The sequence below is a fragment of the Sinohyriopsis cumingii genome, chromosome 4, assembly GCF_028554795.1.
Source record: "Sinohyriopsis cumingii isolate HCF-2022 chromosome 4, ASM2855479v2, whole genome shotgun sequence".
Taxonomy (NCBI): domain Eukaryota; kingdom Metazoa; phylum Mollusca; class Bivalvia; order Unionida; family Unionidae; genus Sinohyriopsis; species Sinohyriopsis cumingii.
Window position 1 is genome coordinate 51,563,703 of NC_142964.1, and position 25,088 is coordinate 51,588,790.

At 36.5% G+C, this 25,088-nt stretch overlaps 1 protein-coding gene across 1 annotated transcript in view; it reads left to right on the forward strand.

Annotated features, from left to right (window-relative positions):
* Positions 1-18,607, forward strand: part of LOC149801154 (uncharacterized) — a 64,127-nt gene extending 45,520 nt beyond the window's left edge. The window contains exons 7-8 of the mRNA XM_089955173.1: positions 5,379-5,468; positions 16,050-18,607. Coding sequence (XP_089811299.1) covers positions 5,379-5,468; positions 16,050-16,517 — 558 coding nt within the window. The 3' untranslated portion in view covers positions 16,518-18,607. The remainder of the gene's footprint in view (positions 1-5,378; positions 5,469-16,049) is intronic.
* Positions 18,608-25,088: the final 6,481 nt, after the last annotated feature.

Sequence of the window (25,088 nt, forward strand, 5' to 3'; positions counted from 1 at the left end):
AGTTATTAATTTTTTGTCAAGCTGTCAGCCTGAGATTTCATGGTATTTGTCATAGCTGAGTTTCTAGTATTGGGTTCAAAGTCTTTGAAGTTGGGAAGAAGAAAAGTTATCTTCTTTTATTCAGATGTTAATTTTAAAAGATGTTTACATCATCTTGTGATACTTAACAGCAACTTTTAATGCAAATATTCATGCAATACGACATTTTCCTCTTTCCAAGAACACAAAATTAAAGGTATATTTTAGAGAAACTTAACATGTTCAGTGGATGCACTGTTGGTTAACTACAAATCAGATAAAGGTAAAACAAATAAATAGAATCCTTCATAATCACAGTTATACTTCAGTCAATATAATCCAAATTCTCAATGAGTTTAATGAGACATATGGTTTGGGATCCTAATGTTTGAAAGTCACATCTAGGTTTGAATACGATGTTGGCTTGAGCGATTCTGTTAAAGGGATCCTTTCATCATCGCAAGCCACTAGCAAACATCCGCTATGCTCCACTAGCAAACATCCACTATGCTTCTTTATCACCAGTGGCTGCTTGTGACAAGATTTCCTCAATTTCATGAATATGCATAAAGAAAAAACATCATCAGCACAATGCAACAAGCTCCTTACACATCAAAGAAAAAAACATCAGCAGCACTATGCAACAAGCTCCTTACACATCAAAGAAAAAACATCAGCAGCACTATGCAACAAGCTCCTTACACATCAAAGAAAAAACATCAGCAGCACTATGCAACAAGCTCCTTACACATCAAAGAAAAAACATATCAGCACTATGCAACAAGCTCCTTACACATAAAGAAAAAAACATCAGCAGCACTATGCAACAAGCTTCTTAAACATCAAAGAAAGTGCCTTTTTTTACCTATTGGTAATTAATGGTGTCTGGAAGAGAAACATTGACTGGCTCATTCAGATAGCAGAAAAGGTTATGTTGGATGAATTTTCAAAGAAATAATTACTTAGGCTCATAGAGGTTGGTTACGCATCTTCATGAGAAACATGGAAAATCTTACTGCAGGCATCCTGGGTGAGAAAAGGGACCATAGCAGATTTTCTAATAATCATAATGATTATTCTTATCCTAAACTACTTTCTTTTCTAAGTTACTGAGATTGTTGACACAAACTATCTATACTTTCAGATTATTGACATTCTAAATGAATATATATCAGATGTTTGAAAAAATGATTTAGTACAGTGCAAGATTGAATACTGTACATCTCTCTCTCTCTCTCTCTCTCTCACACACACACACACACACATGCACACACATTATTGTTGCAAAATAAAACAGTTGTGCCAATAATAAAGTATTTGACATAGACATACTTGGATTAATTTTTTTATAATGGTGACAAAGAGCTTATTTATTGCATTCAGAATTAAACAACATTTTAAAGCAGTTTCTGGTTATGTAGATAACTTGCAGTAATGGACATAATAATTGTTTCCATTTAAAACAGTTTGGAAGGAGTGCTTACCATATTCATCCCCCTTGCCCCTCTCCCACCACATTATGTAATTTTTTGGCATCATCTATTTATTTTTGTGATGATTTTAGTCGAAAATGTTTTATTTCTGGATTTCTTTCTTCAGCTATTCAAGTTTTTCCTTTTTATAAGAATACATATCCTTAATTAAATGCATTGAAAATGAAAGTGTTTGGTATTTTATGGTGCAGCAGCACAGATAGGTTGTTTAGTGCCAAGGCAGTTGGAGTAAAGTGCCTTGCCCAAAATCATTTCCTGGTAATTGACCTGGACTGATCAGACATAGGATTTGATCCTGCACCCACTCAGTCTGGAGTCTAGTATTCTAATTACTGAGTCAGTGTGGCTTCTGCCTCCATTTGTCCCCTCAATGCATGCAGGAGGGTGTCTTGGGACTATTCTACATTCCTAAAACCACATGGGTAATATGGTACTATTTGTGTATGGCAGCTGGTGCAGTTTCCTCAGGAACTGCAGACCTAGGCCAAATGTTTAAAAGTGTCAATCCAATGATTGACAGGTTGCCCCTATTCTAAGACTTGTTGCACCCTTTTAGTAGCATGTACTGTAAACACCATTCCCATCATGTACACAGTATCTTATGTGCAAAAGTTTTTCATCCAAACTTTTAATTTCACCCCAAAAGTGAGCTTATTATTACTTATAAATATTTTAAATAATTGAGTATTTTAAATGGAATAGTGTTTGTCCATAAATCAGTAATTGGATTATTATAATTAGCTTAAGGACTCATCACCTGTGGACACCTGTAAGCCCTTTCATTCAGAAAAAGATTGGATATTTAATGAAGGTCTCCTATGTATCACTTATGACTGCCAATCCATTTTACCTGTGACCACAGTTCACAATGAATTCATGAACATGGATTTGTGTAGACTGTTTGATATATTGTACTGTAATTTATAATGCCTGTATCCAATAGATACAGGTAGTGTTTGAAAGCCATGTTGATTTTTAGCCATTAAAAAAGGTAAGTGGAAAAGCAGTCATCACAATCTTGATCCCAAACTACTGTCAATCCAATACATATAAAAAAAAATTAAATATGAGACAAAGTTGCCACATGAAAAAGTTAAAGCTCTCAGAGAAACTTTTAAGATAAATGCAAACATTTGGTCATTTGAGGAGCTGAAGTTGGGTGGTGAGGTGGTGGTGCTTATAACACCAAAATATTACCTGAAACATTTACTCTAAACATTTTTCAACATGTATTTCCCATTAACCTTGTTCAGGTTATTTTTAGAAATTAGTGTCAGTGAGTGAAGAACAATGGCCTGTTTTTAAAAAAATAATGATTACATTTATGTGGTAACTTAGTTTTATCACATTGTTTTATTATTAGCTTAGTTTTGTCACATTCTATTATTAATCGCTTAGTTTTATCACATTGTGTCATTATTAACTTAGTTTTATCACATTATGTCATTATTAGCCTAGTTTTATCACACTGTCAGATTTAGCTTAGTTTTATCTCACTGTGTCAGTATTAGCTTAGTTTTATCACATGGTGTCTTTATTAGCTAAGTTTTATCACATTGTATAATTATTAGTTTAATTTTATCACATTGTGTCAGTATTAGCTTAGTTTTATACATTGTGACATTATTCGCTTAGTTTTATCTCATTGTGTCATTATTATCTGAGGTTTATTTCATTGTGTCATTATTATCTTAGTTTTGTTTCATTGTGTCATTATTAGCTTACTTTTATTACATCATGACATTATTATCTTAGTTTTGTTTCATTGTGTCAGTATTATCTTAGTTTTGTTTCATTGTGTCAGTATTAGCTTTAACTGCCATCTGAGGTTTTGTCAGAATATTTATAGGACCACCATAAGACAGGGCATATTGTTGTGATGTTTTTCAATTGTCTGATTTTATTTCCACCATCTGCAGTTACCAGACTTCATGAGTAGCATGCACTTTGTTTAAGGGAGAATTCTAATAATTTTTGGATCAAAAGGTTAAAGATCAAGGTCACTGAAATGAGAAAAATATTTACTGCACAGTAGGATTAGTTTTACACCACATATCTGGACCAAACATTTTGGATGGCTTGAGCTGGGTTAAGAGCCTATCAATTTTGCAGTGATAATGTCATGGGTCAGGGTTACTGTCATGGCCGGCTTTGGGCCAGTTGGACTGATTTGGCCCATGGAGGTCCCATGCATTAGTAATTTTAAAAAAATATATCTATAGTCAGAAAGTAATTTTAAAGTGATGGAAGAAAATTTTAAGTTCAGTATCATATAAAACTTGTTTAAATCAGGGGGCCCCACCAAAATTATCCAAATTGGGCCCTGCATTTGCTAAGGTCATTATTCGTTACTGTGACTAAAAACAGAAATATGTCTACATAAACACTTAGTTATCTACCATAAACTTTCCAAACTTTGTTGATGACTTAAACATTGGTTAGGCTATTGCAGAGATGCCAGCCTGTCATATTTTGGTAGAATCATTCCTGTGATTTTACTCCACATCAGCCTTTCCTATTTTGGTAGAATCATTCCTGTGTTTTTACCCCACATCAGCCTATCCTATTGTGGTAGAATCATTCCTGTGTTTGTACCCCACATCAACCTATCCTATTGTGGTAGAATCATTCCTGTGGGGGCCCCGAGTGGCCGAGTGGTCTAAAGCGCTCTTCGTTACGGATCACTGCCATCTCACCTCTGTCTGCGGCGGTTCGAGTCTAAGATTCAGCCAATGTGGGCATGTGAGAAAGCCTGCCAGTAGCTTCTCGTGGGTCGGTGGTTCTCTCCGGGGTTTTCCGGGTTCTTCCTCCACCATTAATACTGGCCGCCATGTATAGCCTATCGTGCTGAAAAATGGCGTTAAACCCCACAACAACATCATTCCTGTGTTTTTACCCCACATCAGCCTATCCTATTTTGGTAGAATCATTCCTGTGTTTTTACCCCTCATCAGCCTATCCTATTTTGGTACAATCATTCCTGTGTTTTACCCCTCATCAGCCTATCCTATTTTGGTAGAATCATTCCTGTGTTTTTACCCCACATCAGCCTATCCTATTTTGGTAGAATCATTCCTGTGTTTTTACCCCACATCAGCCTATCCTATTTTGGTAGAATCATTCCTGTGTTTTTACCCCACATCATGCCATTACAATCACTTCTAGCAGATTCTGATTTGCTGGTCAGATAACAATTTTATTAGGCGAGCTACAATTACTGGTATTTAGAACCTTTGTAATGTCTGCGAAGGAAGGACACTTTTTGCATAGTAAATTTAGAACTAGATCATTTATCTTGGTCAAAGTTTGTAGATGGCTTGCACTTAAGGTATGGAAGATGTCTTTTGATTTTAGTGTCAGAAGGTCAAAAGTCAGAGTAATTGCGATTTTAAACAAATTGGTTTGCATACAAACTTTAGAGTTGTAGACCAGATACATTGACTAAAGTTTGTGCAGACTTTGCACTGAAGGTGTGAAAGAGGTGTGTTGATTTTGGGGTCAAAATGTCAGTGGTCAGGGTCATTGCGGTCCAACAAAACATTGGTTTTGCATGAAAACTTTTCTTCTAAAGTAAGTTCTTTGACCAAACTTTGTGGATGGCTTGAACTTAGAATAATAAAGGAGTCTTTTGATTCCAGGATCTAAAGATCAAAGGTTATGTCCTTACCAAGTTCAATAAGGCAATAATGGTTTCTGCACATTATGTTTAGTTCAAGACTGCATACATTGACCATAGGTTGAGCTAATTGAGATGGTTAGGCAGTAATCTCCAGAGTCAACCATACACTGCTACTTGAAGACTTTTAAAGACACGTGGGTGTATAATATGCCATTAAAACTCGTGTTCATTGTGCTTTTCCTTTGTAGGCAGATCCAGTGCTCATCAACTCTCTGCGTGATGATGTTAGAAATCGCTGCTCAGAGTATGGAGAAGTCAAGAAAGTTGTTGTTTATGATGTAAGTTTATAACTGTTCGTAGCATTGCTTCTCCGTATGATTTATTTTTCCCAGACTGTCACTCAGCTACAATTTTAATTGACACTGAGTGGAGTTATGGCTTCTCATGGTTCTGCGTTCTCTCTCTCTCTTTCTCTCTTTCTCTCTCTCTCTCTCTCTCTCACTTTGTTTGCTGAAGAAGAAAAAAGCAGTACAAAAATGTTAAAGCTCAAGTTTCTAGATACCTTTCAAAACGATGTTCCAAATTACTTGCATTAGACATTATCATATAATATTTGTAATACCATATATTGTATTCCGTAAAACTTTTGATAATGTTCTTATCATATATAAAAGTAAATTAATGTAGTTAGTATGGGTGTTTTAATGGTATGATTCATTTATGAACATTCTTTGATTTATTCTTAAGATATTGTTTTTAATCTTTCTGTATTACAGTTAATTAGTCATTCTTTTTAATCTTTTTCTGTTAGATTGAAGAAGTCATTTTTATTGTCTGTGTGTGTGTGTGATTTGGATTTTTAACGTAGCTTTAAAAAAATTTCAGTCATATCACTACGATGTCTGCAGTGTGGCAGTTTATAGTGATGTCTAGCAATGACGCATCATGCCGTAGACATGTAGCATTATGTCCCACCCAATCATATTATCCTGACACCAGGCTGACCAGTCCTAACACTAACCTCTTAATGCTGAGTGCCAAGTTTGGAAGCTGTTAATACCATTTTTGTAAGTCTTTGGTATGATTCGGCCGGGGATCGAACCCATGACCTCCCGCATCTGAGGTGGACGCTGTAACCACCAGGCCACCGGAGTGGTCTCTCATTTTTAATCTTTCTATTTCAAGGAGTCATTGTTTTTAATAGTTCTCTTTCATATTGAAGAAAGTCATTCTTTTAATCTTTCTGGATCAGATTGAAGGAGTCATTCTTTTTAATCTTTCTCTGTTCGACTGAAGGAGAGAGAATGGTTTTGTTTCCTCTTTGAAAACATTTTCAACACATACTGTCTGTACTAACTTGTAAGTTTGGTCAAAGTGCAAACCACACAGACCCTTGTCTACCATGGCATAATGTGCCAGTTGATAAGAGTGTGTGTGGTTTTGTTCTACTGTTAACAACTGCATTGACCCAGATCTGTGGGCACATGCCATGTCAGATCTGGGTCTCTTCTGTTGGATCTGACTATAATTGCTTTACAATTTTCATGAACAATTTTTCCCTTGATTTAATTATCAAGCAACAAAGCTTGTTTCAGAAGTGCAAGAGCCAGATTCTTAACTAAAGTTCGAAGTTGAAAAGATTTTCATTAAGTTTCACTAGTTTATGTTGTTATTTGATTGTTATTGTTACAGTGCTTATTTTTGCCTCGGATGTGGGAGGTCGTGAATTCAATCCCCGGCCGAGTCATACCAAAGACTTACAAAAATGGTACTAACAGCTGCCTTGCTTGGCACTCAGCATTAAGAGGTTAGTGTTTGGATTGGTCAGCCTGGTGTCAGTATAATGTGGCTGGGTGGGACATCATGCTACATGTCTGCGGCATGATGCCCCAGTGATAAACATCACTATAAACTGCCACACTGCAGACATCATATTGATAGGATTGAAAAATTGTTAAAGCTACATTAAAAATCCAGATCACACACACACACACACACAGTGCTTATTTTGATTTGGAATTCATCAAGTCGCAGATATTCAATACTTGTGTCAATCAGTCATAAATTCTGACCCAAAAAATGTATAGATTTTCATTCAGGTAATGATTAAACTGTCTGGAAAGCACTACCCTTACACTGCCATTTTTCATGCTGTAACATTTATTGCTTGGATGTCTTTCTGTGGTTGATAGGGAAGTATGATGGCATGATTAAATCATCTTATTTATCAGAATTATTCTTATTATGCCTGTGCTTTAAGAAAAAGGTGAGGATTATGTCATATGGCTTTTCTCTGCTTGGTCCAGTAGTAATATCTGACAAGGCTAAAGACACTGGCTTCAAACTTTGGGAAGCTCTGTTGATGTGCACAGCAATTCCAAAATTTGATTTTCCCCTGGAGGTCGACAAGATGGTGTGGTAGGATGGTTAAAAAAATATCAATTTTTCCTTAGAATAGATTTCGTGATCACATTGACTTTAAGAAAATAAGCTTGCTACTGCATGAATCTAGCCTTCCTGAAAAATATACCAAATTTTTTCTTTTCTGTCTTCGTGCCGACATAAACAAAGGGAAGAAACTCTTACCCATTACCTCCCTTTGATGACTGCTAGGTGGTGCCAGTTTCAAGATTTTGCTTAGTCATTCCTGAAAATCCTTAAATCCTTCAAACATCCAGCCAGATCTAAATCTGTATTTTTGAGTGTAGTAAGATTGGTACTCAGACACAGTATCATTGGCATGTATTGTTAATTGTTATTTGTGCACATTGTGTGTGTGTGTGTGTGTGTGTGTGTGTGTGTGTGTGTGTATATATTTCAAATTATTTTTATGTCAAGCGTTCTTGTTGTGAATTTTGGTAAACTTTGGATTGTTAATTACCTAATTTCCTCTGCTCGTTCATCATTCTTGTCATTTCTGTTGAACATGATAATGAAATGCAACAAATAAAACAAGCATGTTCTAAATGTTCTTTGCTATATACTTGCAACATGTGCAGTCTTTGGTGAGGGAATACCTGGTCCATGTTTGTAACAAGATAACCGGGTTGGATTTCAGATTTACAAAGAACACTTTTGATGGTGATACAAATACAATATTTGTTGATGAGAAAAGCATTATGATTAATAAGTGTGTTTGTAAGATCCAATTATTGGACAAATTAACATTATCCACACAAAGCTAATATGCAACAAATGAAATACAAATGAACAACCTTACACAGTACAAGGACAAAGGTGAGTGATTCACAGTGATTTCACACGACGAAAAAAATGATGTATTTTACTCAAATAGTAAAAATGAATTCATTCAAATAGTGAAAAATTAGATATTTTACTCAAATAGTAAAATGATGAATACAAAGGACAGATATCATACAAAATATCTTTACAGTTCCAAAGCACTGGGTATTACAAACCCCAAAACTAGCCCACTGCTAAAAGATTACAGATATGGAGTTACACACTCCTTCACCAGCACACATGGCTACCAGTCACACTGGCCAATCAAGCAGTCAGTTCTCCAGGTAGTCACCGACCACCATTCAATTCCTTGGTCAATCATGCAATCAGCGCCAACTAATCAGTCAGCAATGCCCGATCAACTGCTGCTCAACCAGTAACACTGTTCACTCAGCTCTGCAGCTGCTATGGTTCAGCTTTACAGCTACTATGGCTCGTTCTAGAGCTGGTACCATGTTGACTCCAATCAGCTCTACAGCTGTTACTGCATCAACTCCGATCTTCTCTTCATTTGGTACCATGTCGACTCTGATCAGCTCTACAGCTGATATCACATCGACTCCGATCAGCTGAAAATACATCTAACACTATGTGCTGTGCATGACAAGGGCATATACGATAAAACGTAATGACGTTATATATGGCAAGCTATACAGATTACATTATCGGCACAATAATTACAAAACAATATACAGGTTCAGAAGTGAGCCTACCGTGCCCGATAAGAATCCTACAATACTAAATGTTTCTTAAAAATGCAACTTTATATTGCTAATATAAATCCCTTGCTAAGTCACAAACAAGAATAGAAAATATTTGCATTATACTACGTAAGCTGAAGCTGTATAGAAAATATACAAAAGTAAATGTGGTAGTTCAATAGTTATAACTTATATACAAGAAATTAACAATAATACACAGCTGAAGATGTGCAGGTCCTATAAATAGACTGCTCACTGTCAAGACAGTTCCATAATGTGAAGATTCAGTCTTATGGTGAGGTATTTATGCACAGACAATGCAGCTCTACATTATCTGTGCGCTAGATGAATCGGTTTTTCCCATCGAAAGCACTTCGCACCTGCGGCATAGGGTGAACCGAACTCACTGCTTCAGAATATTTTTACAGTATACATAAATCACCCTCGGGGCCCCGAGTGGCTGAGTGGTCTAAAGCGCTCTCCGTTACGAATCACTGCCATCTCACCTCTGTCTATATGGGTTCGAGTCTCAGATTCAGCCAATGTGGGTATGTGAGAAAGCTTGCCAGTAGCTTCTCGAGGGTCGGTGGTTCTTTCCGGGGATTTCCTGGGTTCATCCTCCACCATTAATACTGGCCGCCATGTATAGCCTATTGTGTGCTGAAAAATGGCGTTAAACCCTACAACAACAACAACAACAACAACAACTACCCTTGGGTATCACTGTACATAAAAAATGAAATACAGGTACATAATATTTAATACATAAAGGGATTTATACAATTCCATGACAATGTTGTTGCAATGCCTGGTCTATGGTGGTCTGTGGTTTTGCAAAAGAGCATTGAAAACAAAAACATATGAAGTCTTGCCCAGAAGAATGTGACATCTTGAGCCTTCACCCTAAGATGGCGTTGATTGCACACGTAGTGGGGGACATCTTAATGATTCCATCTTAATCCAAAATTAATAGTACACTGCTGGTTGTGACAATTATGTCAGCAGATTTTTAGGAACAACAAGCACCACAGTCATGAACAGGTCTGCACACCTCATTCTGCAGTTAACGGATGGCTTCTGCCATCTTGATTTGGTAATACAAGATGCCTGTCTGTGCTCACAATTACCCAGGTTGCCCTATTCTTTAGCACTCTGTGCAGCACTCTTTGGGTCACTGTTATTATTTGGTGATGGGATAGAAGAAGTGAGAGGTAGGCAGCACAGGAACTGCACACAGACACACACACACACACACACACACCCGAACTGGCCATGCCAACTGCTCAGAAATTCAGGCCAAATCGGTCTCATCCTCGAAGGAGAGATGATCATCAGGAAAGAGACAAGAAGCTAAATACTGCCCAGGAACAGTGACAGTATCAACAAAATCAGATTTCAGGAGACAAAGGCTCCTTAGTATATGAGGCAGTTCCAAAAAGGGGACAAGGTTTCTCTTTTCCCATGCCTCCTAACAACTGTTGTTGACTTGCCACCCTGGCTGCCTGTAGACAACCTACCAGTTGGTGCCAGCATCCTTTCTTTCTATCAGTGTTGGATGCATCTATTTTCTGAAGTTGTTTTGGAGGGGCTTTAGATTTCATTTATACAGCTTCTCTTCGTTTGTCTTCTTTTATGATAGATGTTTTGACAGATTTGAAGAAAACTGAAATTATGCAGATGGAAATCAGGTCATTACTCAACAAATGGAGGAGATTGTTCAGAAACCAAACTAAAGAGTTTTATTCAAGGTTCATTCTAGTGTCAAAGGCCAATGTAACCCTCAGGCCAGCTCATTAAATGCGATGCAGCACTGAAGTTCAAGATGGAAATGGCTCAATCAGTCCGAATGTTCATCAAAAGGAATGAATTTTGAAATCAGTCCAGACTTGACCAAAACATATTTCTATATCCCTATTCACCAGGCCACACACTTGCTTCAGTTTGCCTACCATGGAAATATATGTCAGTTTTGTATCCTACTATTTGATCTAATCATAATTCCTCAAGCTTTAACTAAAATTATCAACTGCATCAACATCCTCAACAGTGACTGCAGTGTATTTGGTTGACATACTGCTAAAACACATGGTAAGTTCTGTTCTTGTGAAGAGTAGAATGGTCTTCTGTCCCTTTTAGGTTACCTAATCATTTTGGAAAAGGTGAGACTCATCTCATTCCATCCATTGATGTATGGAGTTCATTACGAATCTGTTGATGTTGCAGGGCAGCACACATTTGTTATGGAGTATCAAACTGACAGAGTTCATATTCAGCAATGTTTGGATTACAGTTCTGCAGCTCCTTGGCTTTCTTAGTGTGGCAGCAGATCTGATTACGCACAGTTACCTTTTCACGTGTCTGTTTCAGATGACCTGCTATGGCCTCTTTTCCAATCAGTGCAGTCACAAAGTCTGGATTATGACCCAAGTTGTATTATTCCAGCATCAGTGGCATACGTAGATTGGCTTAAGGCAAGGATCCCTCTGGGAAAACCCCAACCAGAAATTATAGTTTGTAAGGACTATAGTTGGGGAGCCCACCTGTTGCCGTGCTTCAACAGTCGTGGCATTTGGTGTCTAGATGAATTGCTTCTTCACATCAACCTTCTAGAAATTAAGACTATAATCAAGGCTTTTTATGTCTGGAAGGACCTATTATTTGGGAAAGTAGTCCTTGTCATGTCAAACAATTCCTTGGAAATGGTGGCCTACTTTTTCAAAGAGGTGTTAGGTGGTTGGTGGACAAAGTCACCAAACATATGCATGCTGATTTGGGAATTAACCCCAACTAGAAATCAAAGGCCGCCACTCCATGATTTCCAACACTTTTAGGCATCATGGCAGAGGGGATGATTTTGATCTTGTTAAAACCTATCAGACCTATTAGCTGGTTTTGACTTGGATAGACCAAAATCCCTCAGTCAGTTTCCAAAGTGAAATTTCTCATGGGTTTTGAAATGTTCAGTTCTGATCAATTTGCGCCTTTAGCTAAAACCTCACTGCAGCTAGTGTCATGTTAGATATTCTTAGTTTCATTATACAAGGTGAGTTACATCCGTTTAGAGGATCCAAACTATCTCCAGCTCAGGTTCCACAGTCCAAAAGACACAAACAAGCTTTGTAACCAATAATAGGCTGCTGTCAGCAGGCCATCAGAAAATTGTCATGCACTCCAGTAGATGTACACCTGTCCCTTGATATAGAAAATTGTCATGCACTCACTTCAGTAGATGTATACCTGTCCCTTGATACAGAAAATTGTCATGCACTCACTTCAGTAGATGTATATCTGTCCGTTGATACAGAAAATTGTCATGCACTCACTTCAGTAGATGCATACCTGTCCCTTGATACAGAAAATTGTCATGCACTCACTTCAGTAGATGTATACCTGTCCCTTGATACAGAAAATTGTCATGCACTCACTTCAGTAGATTCATACCTGTCCCTTGATACAGAAAATTGTCATGCACTCACTTCAGTAGATGTATACCTGTCCCTTGATACAGAAAATTGTCATGCACTCACTTCAGTAGATGCATACCTGTCCCTTGATACAGAAAATTGTCATGCACTCACTTCAGTAGATGTATACCTGTCCCTTGATACAGAAAATTGTCATGCACTCACTTCAGTAGACGTATACCTGTCCCTTGATACAGAAAATTGTCATGCACTCACTTCAGTAGACGTATACCTGTCCCTTGATACAGAAAATTGTCATGCACTCACTTCTGTAGACGTATACCTGTCCCTTGATACAGAAAATTGTCATGCACTCACTTCAGTAGATGTATATCTGTACCTTGATACAGAAAATTGTTATGCACTCACTTCAGTAGATGTATACTTGTCCCTTGATACAGAAAATAATCGTGCACTCACTTCAGTAGATGTATACCTGTCCCTTGATAGCTTAAGCAGGGTAAAACAAACATAGACCGCACTATAAGCAAGGGCATGAGTAACCGAGGGATCTCAGAAAAATGAAGAAGGGGTTGTCATTCTGGCTAGACATCGTGAAGACCATGGATGGGGAGGTACTGTTGCTGTTTTATGGCTGAATACTCGTTTTAAAATTGTGGTAGGAATAATTGTCAAAATTTTTTTCTAATGAAATTATTTGCTTTTCAGTATACTGGGGTAAATTACCTTCATTTCAAGATAACTAATCTCTGACAAAATAATTGCAAGAGGGTTCCACATCATACATGTGTGCATCATTGTGTACTGGCAAAACATGGTGTATTATTTAACTGCATTGTGCACAACAAAACAAGATTTCTTTTGTTCAAAAAGTAGAAACATTTGTGTTATGAAAAGACTTTGACTTTGAAATATTTATGCTGTGATCTCCTTGCAAGTAGTAGTGAAATTTCTCATCATCCTTGACGATGCTCTGAATGCCAATTTAGGAATTCTAAGTTCACTACAAACTTTTGAATTTACTTCTCCATAATTAACCATATCAAAGTTTTGAATTCACTGGCTGTTCCTTTTGCTTGGTTGTCTTGCTATCTTTGATCACATTTATGAATGACATGGATAATCTAAGGTAGTTTCATTGTATCTTACACAATAATATGTATAATAGTTTATGGGTGGCAAATTTAAATGAGTTGACCTGACACACAACCGTGACCATATGTTTTTATGCAGGCAGATTTGCCTACCCTTTAACATTTTTTAAATTCCATTCCCAGTATTTGATTTGATACAGAAGATATCATTAATGTGCTAATATAAAGCAGGTTTGGTTTTAATTGAGAGTAACGTTGCAGTAAACATGTCCACAAGTCTGAAAGCAAAACACAGCAGTTAATCAAATTCTCATAGAAATGACTGCAGAAATAGCTATGATGATATACATTTTTCATACTTGAATACAAGAGGGCATATCACATTTGTGTTTATATGGCTTAAACACAAATTTCACTTGACATAACTCATTTATTATTTAAATATTGCCACCAGAAGGCATTGGTGACATTTTCACTGATAAAAATTTTGTTAGTGAATGTTATTTATAGGGTACTATCATTTTTTTTAAAAAGAACATTTAACAGAATATAGGATTTCTTATTATAAGCTGAGAATTTCATGATGTTGATTCCAATTTCCAGACAATAGCTGCCATTTTATGATGTTGATTCAAATTTCCAGACACTAACTGCCACTTGGAAGATAAACAAACATTATATCAGGGTTTCCAGTACCAAATTTTGATTATGAATTTCTTCACCATTAGCAAATTATTTTGGCATTTTCTGGGGGAAAAAATGGGATGCAAGCCTGTCCCCATGTTAGAAGCTGCTTTGCGAGTTATTAAAGGAGCAGTGTAATGAGTGAAGAAACCATGCAAGACCCAGTCCAGTCCAGTCCAGACCCAGTCCATGCCCTCAAGCATAGAGAAAAGCGGTGAAGTCTGGTAAAGAGATTAACACCCCTCAGCCCTATGTCATGGCTGAAATGAGATCTATGCTTGGCAGAGATAAGAGTTGCCTCAGCCTGTGAAATTAGAGTGACTTTTTCTGCCTCACTTTTAAATCTTGCATGTCAGTTCAAGACATAACAGAAACTGTTGGCCTGCATGCACAATCAACCTTCAGATGTTTTTATCTATGGAATTTAGCTTCGCAGATTCGAGAATTGAATCTTTTTGGTCCAGTCACTACTGGCCTGATGACCAATGGCCCTAGTTAATATCAGCATAATCTCCTCACAGGTACTAGCTTAGCCTTTAACTGAATTCGCCTATAAAATGTATCAGTAAGAAACGTATTTATTTCTCTCCCTAGTTTGGTACAGTTGTCATTGATCGTGTATATGTGAGTTGTGCTGCTATCAAGTTACCCAGTAGGGAAGTGTGCTGCCATATAGGGAACCTTAAACGGTAGAGGTGGAATGCTCAGCACTCCCACCTAATCACTATTCTCCTAATGTTATTTTGATTGGGGAATGTATACAAAGGAGAAAGCAAATATTTAGTAAATTATGTTTCATCAAGCACACTTATCTGATCACATGATAAGCCACCCAGCCTCCATACAGATGCAAGCATCTTATTCAATATACAACTCAGGCTACTAACACCATGTATTAGTCAAGGTGATGTAACGAGTTTCTTTCCTTTGTCTTTATGGTATAAGGGTGGAAAAGATTAATTTTTCACCTTTTTGGGAAGGCTGAATTTGGGATGTAGTGAGTTTAATTTTCTAACGTTAAATGACATGGTATGTATTCTTGGATAAACATAATTTACTGAAAGATTTGCTTTCACAAATATTGTAGATGGAAATCTGAAAGTTGGCTTATATAGTTAAGGCTAGATCTTTAATATGGGGTGTTTAGGTTACACACTCCAGTCTTATCCCTGGGGTGAGTGATTGCTACCTTGAGGACACCACTTGGAGTAGATTCACACTCAGTAGCAACAAAGAGGTTTTAAGGATATAAGATAAACTTAGACATATATATAGTACATATCTTGGATCATGACAGTGGGGTAGGAGACTTGCCCCATGATTATAATTTGGAAACTGTTGAGATTCCCATCCTATAACTATGTTAACATTTATTGGGCTTGAAAAGATCAATTCACATAATTGCACATTCGATACAGGTTATGAGCCATCCCCTCAGCGTAGGGGACTCACCCCTGGATCATAATTTGGAAACTATTCAGGGCCCCAACTTATAACCATATTAGTACTTAATGGGCATGAGGAGATATGACTCTGCATTCAACACAGGCAATAAGCCATTCCTTTTGGGAAGGGGACCTGGATCATACCCTAGAAACTGTCAAGATCTCCAACCTGTTACCATATATAGACAAAGTAGACATGAGACAAATACACTTGTACAGTGTTGCAGCATTAGCTCCTGGGTCATTTTATAGCTTTAGTGATATCTTGGAAGCAATGTAATATACAATGGCATGCCATTAACCTAATTCTACTTCTTTTTGTCTCAGTGCCATGAAGAGGGTGTGGTAACAGTTTCATTCCAAAATGCAGAGGATGCAGACCTGTGTATAGAGCAGATGAACCACAGATACTATGGCAAAAGGAGAATACTGGCAGCTACCTGGGATGGCAAAACTAAGTACACTGTGGAGGAAACAGAGGAAGACAGAAATAAACGTTTGCAAGAATGGGGGAAATTCCTAGAAGTAGACAAGAATGATGAAACTGATAAGAAAGCAGAAAGTAGTGCTAATACACAGTCACCCAGTAAGGAGACTGATACCTCAGAAATTAATGTTATGGATCAAGATTCTATTGTAGAAACAGTGACACAGTCTGAAAATGGAAAAAGTGATAATGATATGTCTGTCAAAGAGGCAGAGACCGAGTCTAACAGTGAAGAAGGTAGTGCAGCTCAGGCTACTGCTGATCTCCTCGAAACAACTGAAGCAGGGGCAAGTTCTGAGGAAACTTAGAAAAAGATATAGAATCACAACACCTCTAAAAGCGCAGCAGAATTAAAAGGTTTCTCAAAGAGAAAATATGAGCTCTGATTTAAAGCATTATTTTCCTTTATCATTCACTCTTAGTAATATATAATCTTCTTTCAGTAGTATAACTCAGCCTGTAAGTGAGATAAGTCTCATGGAATGTGTGGGTTTTTGTAATCGTTCTATGAGGGTAGAATAGGTGTCTGAAAGCATTTTTGGCTGTTAATCCATGGCCATGACACAGGGGACTAGTCCAAGCATCCTGCATACTTATTTTCATTTCTCATAACACATCTCCTTCTATGCTTAAAGCTTCATTTTATTGTATGGGAAATAAACTATTGTTATGAATCTGATTGATCCAATGATATATACAATGGAAATTGCTTGATCAGGCATGAAGTATACCAATGGTATATACAGTGGAAATTGCTTGATCAAGCATGAAGTATACCAGTGTTATATACAATGGAAAGTGCTTGATCAAGCATGAAGTATACCAGTGTTATATACAATGGAAATTGCTTGATCAGGCATGAAGTATACCAGTGGTATATACAGTGGAAATTGCTTGATCAGGCATGAAGTATACCAGTGGTATATACAGTGGAAATTGCTTGATCAAGCATGAAGTATACCAGTGTTATATACAATGGAAATTTCTTGAACAGGCATGAAGTATACCAATGGTATATACCGTGGAAATTGCTTGATCAGGCATGAAGTATACCAGTGTTATATACAATGGAAAGTGCTTGATCAGGCATGAAGTTTACCAATAGTATATACAGTGGAAATTGCTTGATCAGGCATGAAGTATACCAGTGGTATATACAATGGAAATTGCTTGATCTGGCCATGAGGTATACCAATGGTATATATGGTGGAAATTGCTTGATTAGGCATGAAGTATACCAATGGTATATACAATGGAAATTTCTTGAATAGGCATGAAGTATACAAATGGTATATACAATGGAAATTGCTTGATCTGGCCATGAATTATACCAAAAATGCTGTGAGCCAAGTTGCCAAGGGTCAGATCTAACATACAAAAAATGAGACCTGATACATTTTGATGCTGTAGTAAGAAATTTAAAACAAAATACCCTGTCTAGGTGAGGCAGGCTCCAGGTTCCAGGATGTGTGTGTGTGTGTGCATCCTTATATCAAAAGATGGAATTTTTTGCCCTGGAGGTATGTCAAGAGCTAGCTAGCACAAAACATACAAATGGATTATGGAGGTTGGGGGCAGCACTTTGCATTAGTAGATCCAGCACCTTGTTCCATTGTTCCCACATGCTTGGAATGGGCATATTTATGAGGGGTCAGCACCATAATAATTAAAAGTAGGATGTCAGACTTTCCTTGTGTCTGCAATAAATGATATAAATATTTAGTGCAAATCTGATCATATTCTCTGTAGTATATGTGTATGATTGATAAATAGATAGGTAAGTCAGTTGGTGGTTAGTCAGTTTGCTTGGTAGGTAGGTATATCATAGTAGACACTTTATAACCTTTTCTTTGAAACATTGTGAATCTTTGGTAAAAGAAATCTTAAAATGTTGAAATACAGAAGTGGTTGAAATACAAAAGTGGTAGTTCTCACTGTTGTAATTTTGTCAAACAATCATTCTTTATCTGTAGAAATTATTTTAAAGTTGTAAGATGAAATATAAATTTTTGTCAGTGAAATTTTGCATCAGGTGTACATGATCATCTGATAACTTTCAGTTATAATTATTTATATAAAAATGATTACATATACTACTAAAGTGTCAACTGTCCATCCTAGAGTGCATACTTTTGCTTGAATGGACAATATATTATCATTTGGATTGCCATCATTTTTGGATTCCCATCATTTGGATTGCCATCATTTTTGGATTGCCATCATTGAGATGTATATGTACAGTAAAGATAAATCTGTGGTACTTAATTGAATGGACAATATATTATCATTTGGATTGCCATCATTGAGATGTATATGTACAGTAAAGATAAATCTGTGGTACTTGATGAACTTTGTGCTTATTTGAATAAAGTAGTTTTACTCTATTGGAATACTAAAACCCATGTTCTGATATTGATCTGTTTTATACTTTAGCATTTTGATTTTGTCCTGTCTGTCTCTGTCTGTCTGTCCATAACAGGATGATAGCATGAGTACTCAATAACCTCTTGATGAAGACAAGTAATTTCGTTAGATCGTTTTGTTCCATATGTGAATGATCAGGTTAAATTTTCACATAATTTAAATTATTTTTTAAATTTTCACCTTGCCTGGACGTAAGTTCAAGCATGTTTATAGTATGTCCCAGCATCCATGATGCATTATTGTTATCTGTCATACATATTCTGTCTGTCAAAAATTACTTATTATCACTCTTTAGTCCACGTTTCTGGTCGATTTTAATGAAACTATAAATATGAGTTCATATCATCAAAATTTTGGACAAGTTCAATAATGAGCAAGATCTGTTCTTATTAATGAGATGATCTTGTATCAGAATAATTAATCTTGATATTCCTATGGAAGCCATATTTCTGATTTGATTTTCATCCACATGTACTAATGAAGAGATTTTACATATGACTGGATGAGGTTGTCAACATTTTATAGGCCATATTTCTGATCCAGTTTTGATAAGATTTGAAATATGCACTTAAATGATCAAGATCATGATTGGTTTGATAATAAACAAGATCCAGGCATATTAATGAGGTAATAGCACATCAGATTAAACAACCGTATTACCATTATGGAGGAACAACTTCTGATCTCATTTTGATCCGACTTGGAATATATGCTGACATCATCAAGATCTCGGATGAGTTCGATAATGGCCAATGTCTACAAATGCTAATGAGGTGATTATGTATCTGGTTGATTGAGCTTGTTACCATTCTGGAAGGGGTATTTCTTATCGAGTTTTTTGGTTCAAATTTGGAATATGTGCTTCTGACATGAACATCTTGTACATGTTCGATGTTGAGCAAGATTCATGCATATTAGTGAGTGGATTGATTGAGCCACATTCTGAGCTGAATTTATTAACTTCAAAAATATACTCATATCATCAAGAGTTTTGACTATTTTGGTAATGAGTTAGGTCCATACATACCAAATGTACTTGCTTACAAGTCCAGTCAAACTGCAAACAACAAAGATCCTGATCCGCTGTAGCATAAAGCGAATGCAGATCTGGGTCTGTGTTGTTTGTTGTTCTGATTACTCCTAATAAACTGCACAGACCCAGGTCTCTGATACATTATGCAATGGCAGATCTGGGTCTGTGCAGCTTGCAGTTGTTTTCATCTTAAAAGTGGGTAACTACAGTATTTATTTGGTGATATTGCATGTTTTTGACTGAGTTTATTACCACCCTGGGATCCATAGTTCTGATCCTGTTTTTATCAGAATTGGAATATGGGTTTGTATCATCAAGATCATCAATTTTGACAGGAAGTGGGATCAGTGAATATTATTGAGGTGATCCTGCATCTAATTAGCAGAGCTTGTTACTGTTGTTGAAGTCATATTTTTGGTGTTGGGTTTACTATCATCAACAATTTGGATGACTTTGATTAGAAGCAAGATTGCATATTAATTCCTGGCTTCTTCCTCGTCCATTTATACCGGCTGCCATGTATAGCCTGTCTTGTGCTGAAAAATGCTGTTAAACCCTATAACAACAACGTTAACAACAGCATATTAATTGAGTCTTTAACTTTAGAAAGAATTTTTATCAGAATATAGTAAGCTAGGTAAAATCAACATTTTATAAAGTTTTGGAGATAGTTTACATGGGATGTTTTTTTTCAATGCTATATAAGCCACCTTATTGACAAGGTCATCTGTTGAGTTATTTATGCCAGGTGAGTGATATTAGGCCCACTTGGATATCTTGTTACATGTGTACTGTCTTTTGGATTTAGGCATTTTTGTTGAACACTTATTCGGAACATTATGTAAAAACAACACTTGACCTAAGTACTGGTAAATTAAATTGAGTTAGCATGTTTCTAACTACAGTATATGTAAATGACCTGATTAAATTTTCACTTTATTTGAAGGACATATTTAATTATTAATAATATTTTCAGACTTTTAGAGCTGGACATCAATTTTGAGACAAACTGATTGGTATGATTACACAAAAACCGCTGGCTCTAGGCAGATGTAGTTTGGTATGCTTATTTATTTGCAAAATTAATGTAGATGACCTCATGACCTTTGATGCTGTTACAGTTGTTATTGCAAGGTTTTTCAGGTTTTAGATTTTCTTAGCTTGGACTTTTATGTCTGAATTTGGGGCATACATGTTTTACAAATACAATTTGTAGTCTTTGAAGATCATGTGGATCAATACTTTCCAGTTACAACTCTGTGTCAGTCAAGTCGGAAACTAAAAGGAATAAAATGATAAATATAGACAGATGAAATTTGGTTTTCATATTTGTAGTTATATGCAGATGAAATTTGGTTTTCATACTTGTGGGTGTATGCAGATGAAAGTTGGTTTTCGTATTTGTAGATATATGCATATGAAATTATAAATTAGATTTTCATTTCAATAAAGTAGTTTTTTTTACTTTTGATATGCCAGCCAAAGGCAGAGCATATTGTTATGATGCCGTTCATCTGTCCGTTCATTAATAAAAATTGGGTTTCTGCACAGTAACTTGAGTTTCACATCATCTACAGTTACTAAACATTATGAATGGTTCGCACTTTATAACTCAAAAGTCAAGGTCACTTTGACTGAAAGAATAAAACTGGTTTCCATATAATGGCATTTGTTCTGCAGCACAGACCAGGACCAGAAATTTTGGATGGCTTGCAATTGGGTTAAGAAAGAATCTTGTTGATTCTTGGTCAGAAAGTCAAGGTCATTGAATGAAAGGTTAAAAAAAAGGTTAAAATTTTAGTTATCTGCAAAGAGGACAATATAATGTACACTTCACTGATCTCTTGTTTAACCTTTAAAATCTATTTTAAAAAATTTTTTGACAGAAGCCTTTCGAGCATAATTAAGTTAAAACCACTTAGGATAGATAAATATATTATTCTAGGCCTATGTTGTTGTTTTGGGGTTTAAAGCCATTTTTCAGTGCAAGATAGGCTATACATGGTAGACAGTATAATTGGTAGAGGAAGAAACTGGGAAAACCCAAGTAAGAACCACCAACCCACTGGAAGCTGCTGGCAGCTTTCTCACATATACACATTGGCCAAGCTTGACACTAAAACACATGCAGACAAGATTGCATTGATCAGAAAAGGCAAGTGCTTTAGATCACTCTGCAACCTAGGGCCCTTGCAGGCATATGTATTGGTTGTTAACTGAGTATTGAAAAATATTGGACTCAAAGTCAAATGGGGCAGAATGCCCAAGATTGCGAGGGCATTCTGTGTCACATGAATAAGGGGCCAATATTTTTTTATACTCATTCATTAACCTTTTTATTACATACTTAAATACAAGCTATGTTAGGAATAACACATTTGGAGCAAAACAAATTTTAATGTTTTATTGAACATTTCGCATGTTATTCAGTTGTTGAATGAAGCCTGAAAAAACTGCTCAGTAATAAACGCTACTTTACTGCGACGGAGACATGTGCATACATGGGGTAGTTGTAGTTGTTGTAGGGTTTAATGCCATTTATCAGCATACGATAGACTATACATAGCAGCCAGTATTAAAGGTGGAGGAAAACCCTGGAAAGAACCACTGACCCACGAGAAGCTACTGGCAAGCTTTCTCACATACCCACATTAGCCAAATCTGAGACTCAAACCCACGCAGACATTTGAGATGGCAGTTATCCGTAACAGAGCGCTTTAGATCACTCGGCCTCTTGGGGCACCCATACATGGGGTAATTCTCATTCAACACTATGTTTGGTAAAGAGAATGCAATGCTATGTAACCTAGAAACACATTAGGAAAAACTGATGTAATACATCTTCGAAAATTGAAGATACCAGCATGAAAAAAGAGCCTGAAAAGTTCAGTGTAAGGTTACAATACTGCCATGATTTCTCTGCTGCATGGTGGTGTGTAAATTTCAAAGTGTGCATCATGATTTCTCCTAGGCTACTTTGGTCCATCGACCTTGGATAATACCTTTAAAAAAACAAATAATATTGATTAATTATGGAGTTACTTGTATTTCATTAAATGCGGAGTAAATTAAAAAACTGTGTCATTCAGAGTGGACGAAAGTGCACTGTTTATGGGAAAGGAAGTTGTTGACAGGTACATTGTATCAAAGGTCAGTTTGCCATTACACACTTCCTGTCTTGTACTAACAGCAACAACCTGTGATCTCTAGCTGTCCATTTTCAATATTTATGATAAATGATATTTATTTTCTAATTTTTCCATGCAATTTAAATCTTTTGTTTTCTTTATTTATTTTGTAGGTTAGGCAGTTTTATTTGGATAAGAACTAGGTATACTGATTTGCAGCTTTGGTGTCATGTAGAAAGGATTATAGTCTTTATTGGCATCTAGTTGCCATTGGTGTCAAGTAGAAAGGATTATAGTCTTTATTGGCATCTAGTTGCCATTGGTGTCAAGTAGAAATGATTATAGTCTTTATTTGGCATCTAGTTGCCATTGGTGTCAAGTAGAAAGGATTATAGTCTTTATTGGCATCTAGTTGCCATTGGTGTCAAGTAGAAATGATTATAGTCTTTATTTGGCATCTAGTTGCCATTGGTGTCAAGTAGAAAGGATTGTAGTCTTTATTGGCATCTAGTTGCCATTGGTGTCAAGTAGAAAGGAATAGAGTCTATATTGGCATCTAGTTGCCATTGGTGTCAAGTAGAAAAAATTATAGTCTTTATTGGCATCTAGTTACCATTGTTGTCAGGTAGAAAAGATTTTTGTTTTTATTGGCATCTAGTTGCCATCAGATTTTATGATGTGGTCAACTTTTCTAGTGGTAAACTGGGAGTTTGAGATTTTTATTACTGATCTGGGTTCAAACCATTACACCTCCCCAGTTAAAAACCTCCACCTCCCCCCTGCAGTAGTGCCCCAATTAAAAACCTCCACCTCCCCCTTGCAATAGTGCCCCAGTTCTGTATCAGCATATAGAGTCAGAAATTGTCCATTTCCAACAACAGTCTCAAACTCGACCATGGTAATCATCTTATCGTTAATGGCCATTGAGTATATTTTACTAATGCTTTGGGAAGCCATGAGAATTTCTAAATAGACATGAACTAATTGAAGCTACATTAATGAAATTATTTTGCCTTCCATGGCATTTTTTACTTCTGATACAGCCATGGCAGCAAATCCAATTGGTGTGTCTATGATAGTCACCATGCTTTTAATTCCAGCCATGTAAAGGCCCATTGTTGCTACCCCATTGAGTCCACAAACGGTATCCGTGACAACACACAGGCATTTGTATGGTATCAACAACAACACACAGGCAATTGTATTTGATGAGTAAAACTGTTTTCTTGGCAATTTCATCTCACAGCTGTTGTTCTTCAGTTATTCTTTTGCATTGGTAGCTTTGAGGGTCCATCACAGTTCTTCTGTTAATACATAGTTGCTCGATGGGAAGACCTTGCATCATTGCTGGGTGAAATACACACATACCATTCGAATGAGGCTTTTTTCTTCACTAGTACAACTGTCATACAATCATAGAAAATATATTCAAGATAATACTTGCTTTCACTGTTATGCATTTCAAGGGCTTGCTACCACAGTCACCTAAAGCTACATTCATTTTCACTCAGTAACGGTTAAATGGATAAGTACGTCTTTGGTAAATATCAGTCGAGGTCTTATCTTTTCCTGGTCAAGTTATTATTGTTGGTTCAATATATTTGAGGGAGACTTTTATTACAGGGATTTGTCAGTAAATTTGACTTATTGTAAAAACAATCCCTTGGTGATTTTGTGCTGATGGTGTTTTCAGCAACCAGGTTTTATAAAAGGCAAATGCAATGATTCCAAGTGCAATGATTCCACTTTGGCATCAAACTAGTATTGGCACACCAGGGTGATTCCAACTATCAGTCATGTAGTTTATTTAAGAGGGCTTATTAAGCTTGTTCTCACACACATATTTTTCAGCAAGTGGAACAAAATCACCATCAGTGTTGGCACACTCTCCAAAACCCTCTGTAAATTCTGCAATATCATTGTCATGTAACTGTTTAAGATCCATCATGTATGTGTATTGATAGTTCTTAGAGATGAAAAATGGTCAGGTATCTGCATGGATAGATTTGGAACTCTTCAAACTGAATTTCATCTCTGTTGACCAATAAAACCGATATTGCATATGTGAAAGATTCTGGAACATTGGTGTAAGATTCTGGAACATTGGTGTAAGATTCTGGAACATTGGTGTAAGATTCTGGAACATTGGTGTAAGATTCTTTATGTATTATTCCTAGTGTAGCAGGCTGACTGTTCATCAATGTTGTCATTGATTTCACCCACTGTAATTACTGGATATGATAAATAAATACGATCTGGACTAGTGCACCATTAAAATGCATGGTTTAGTTGTA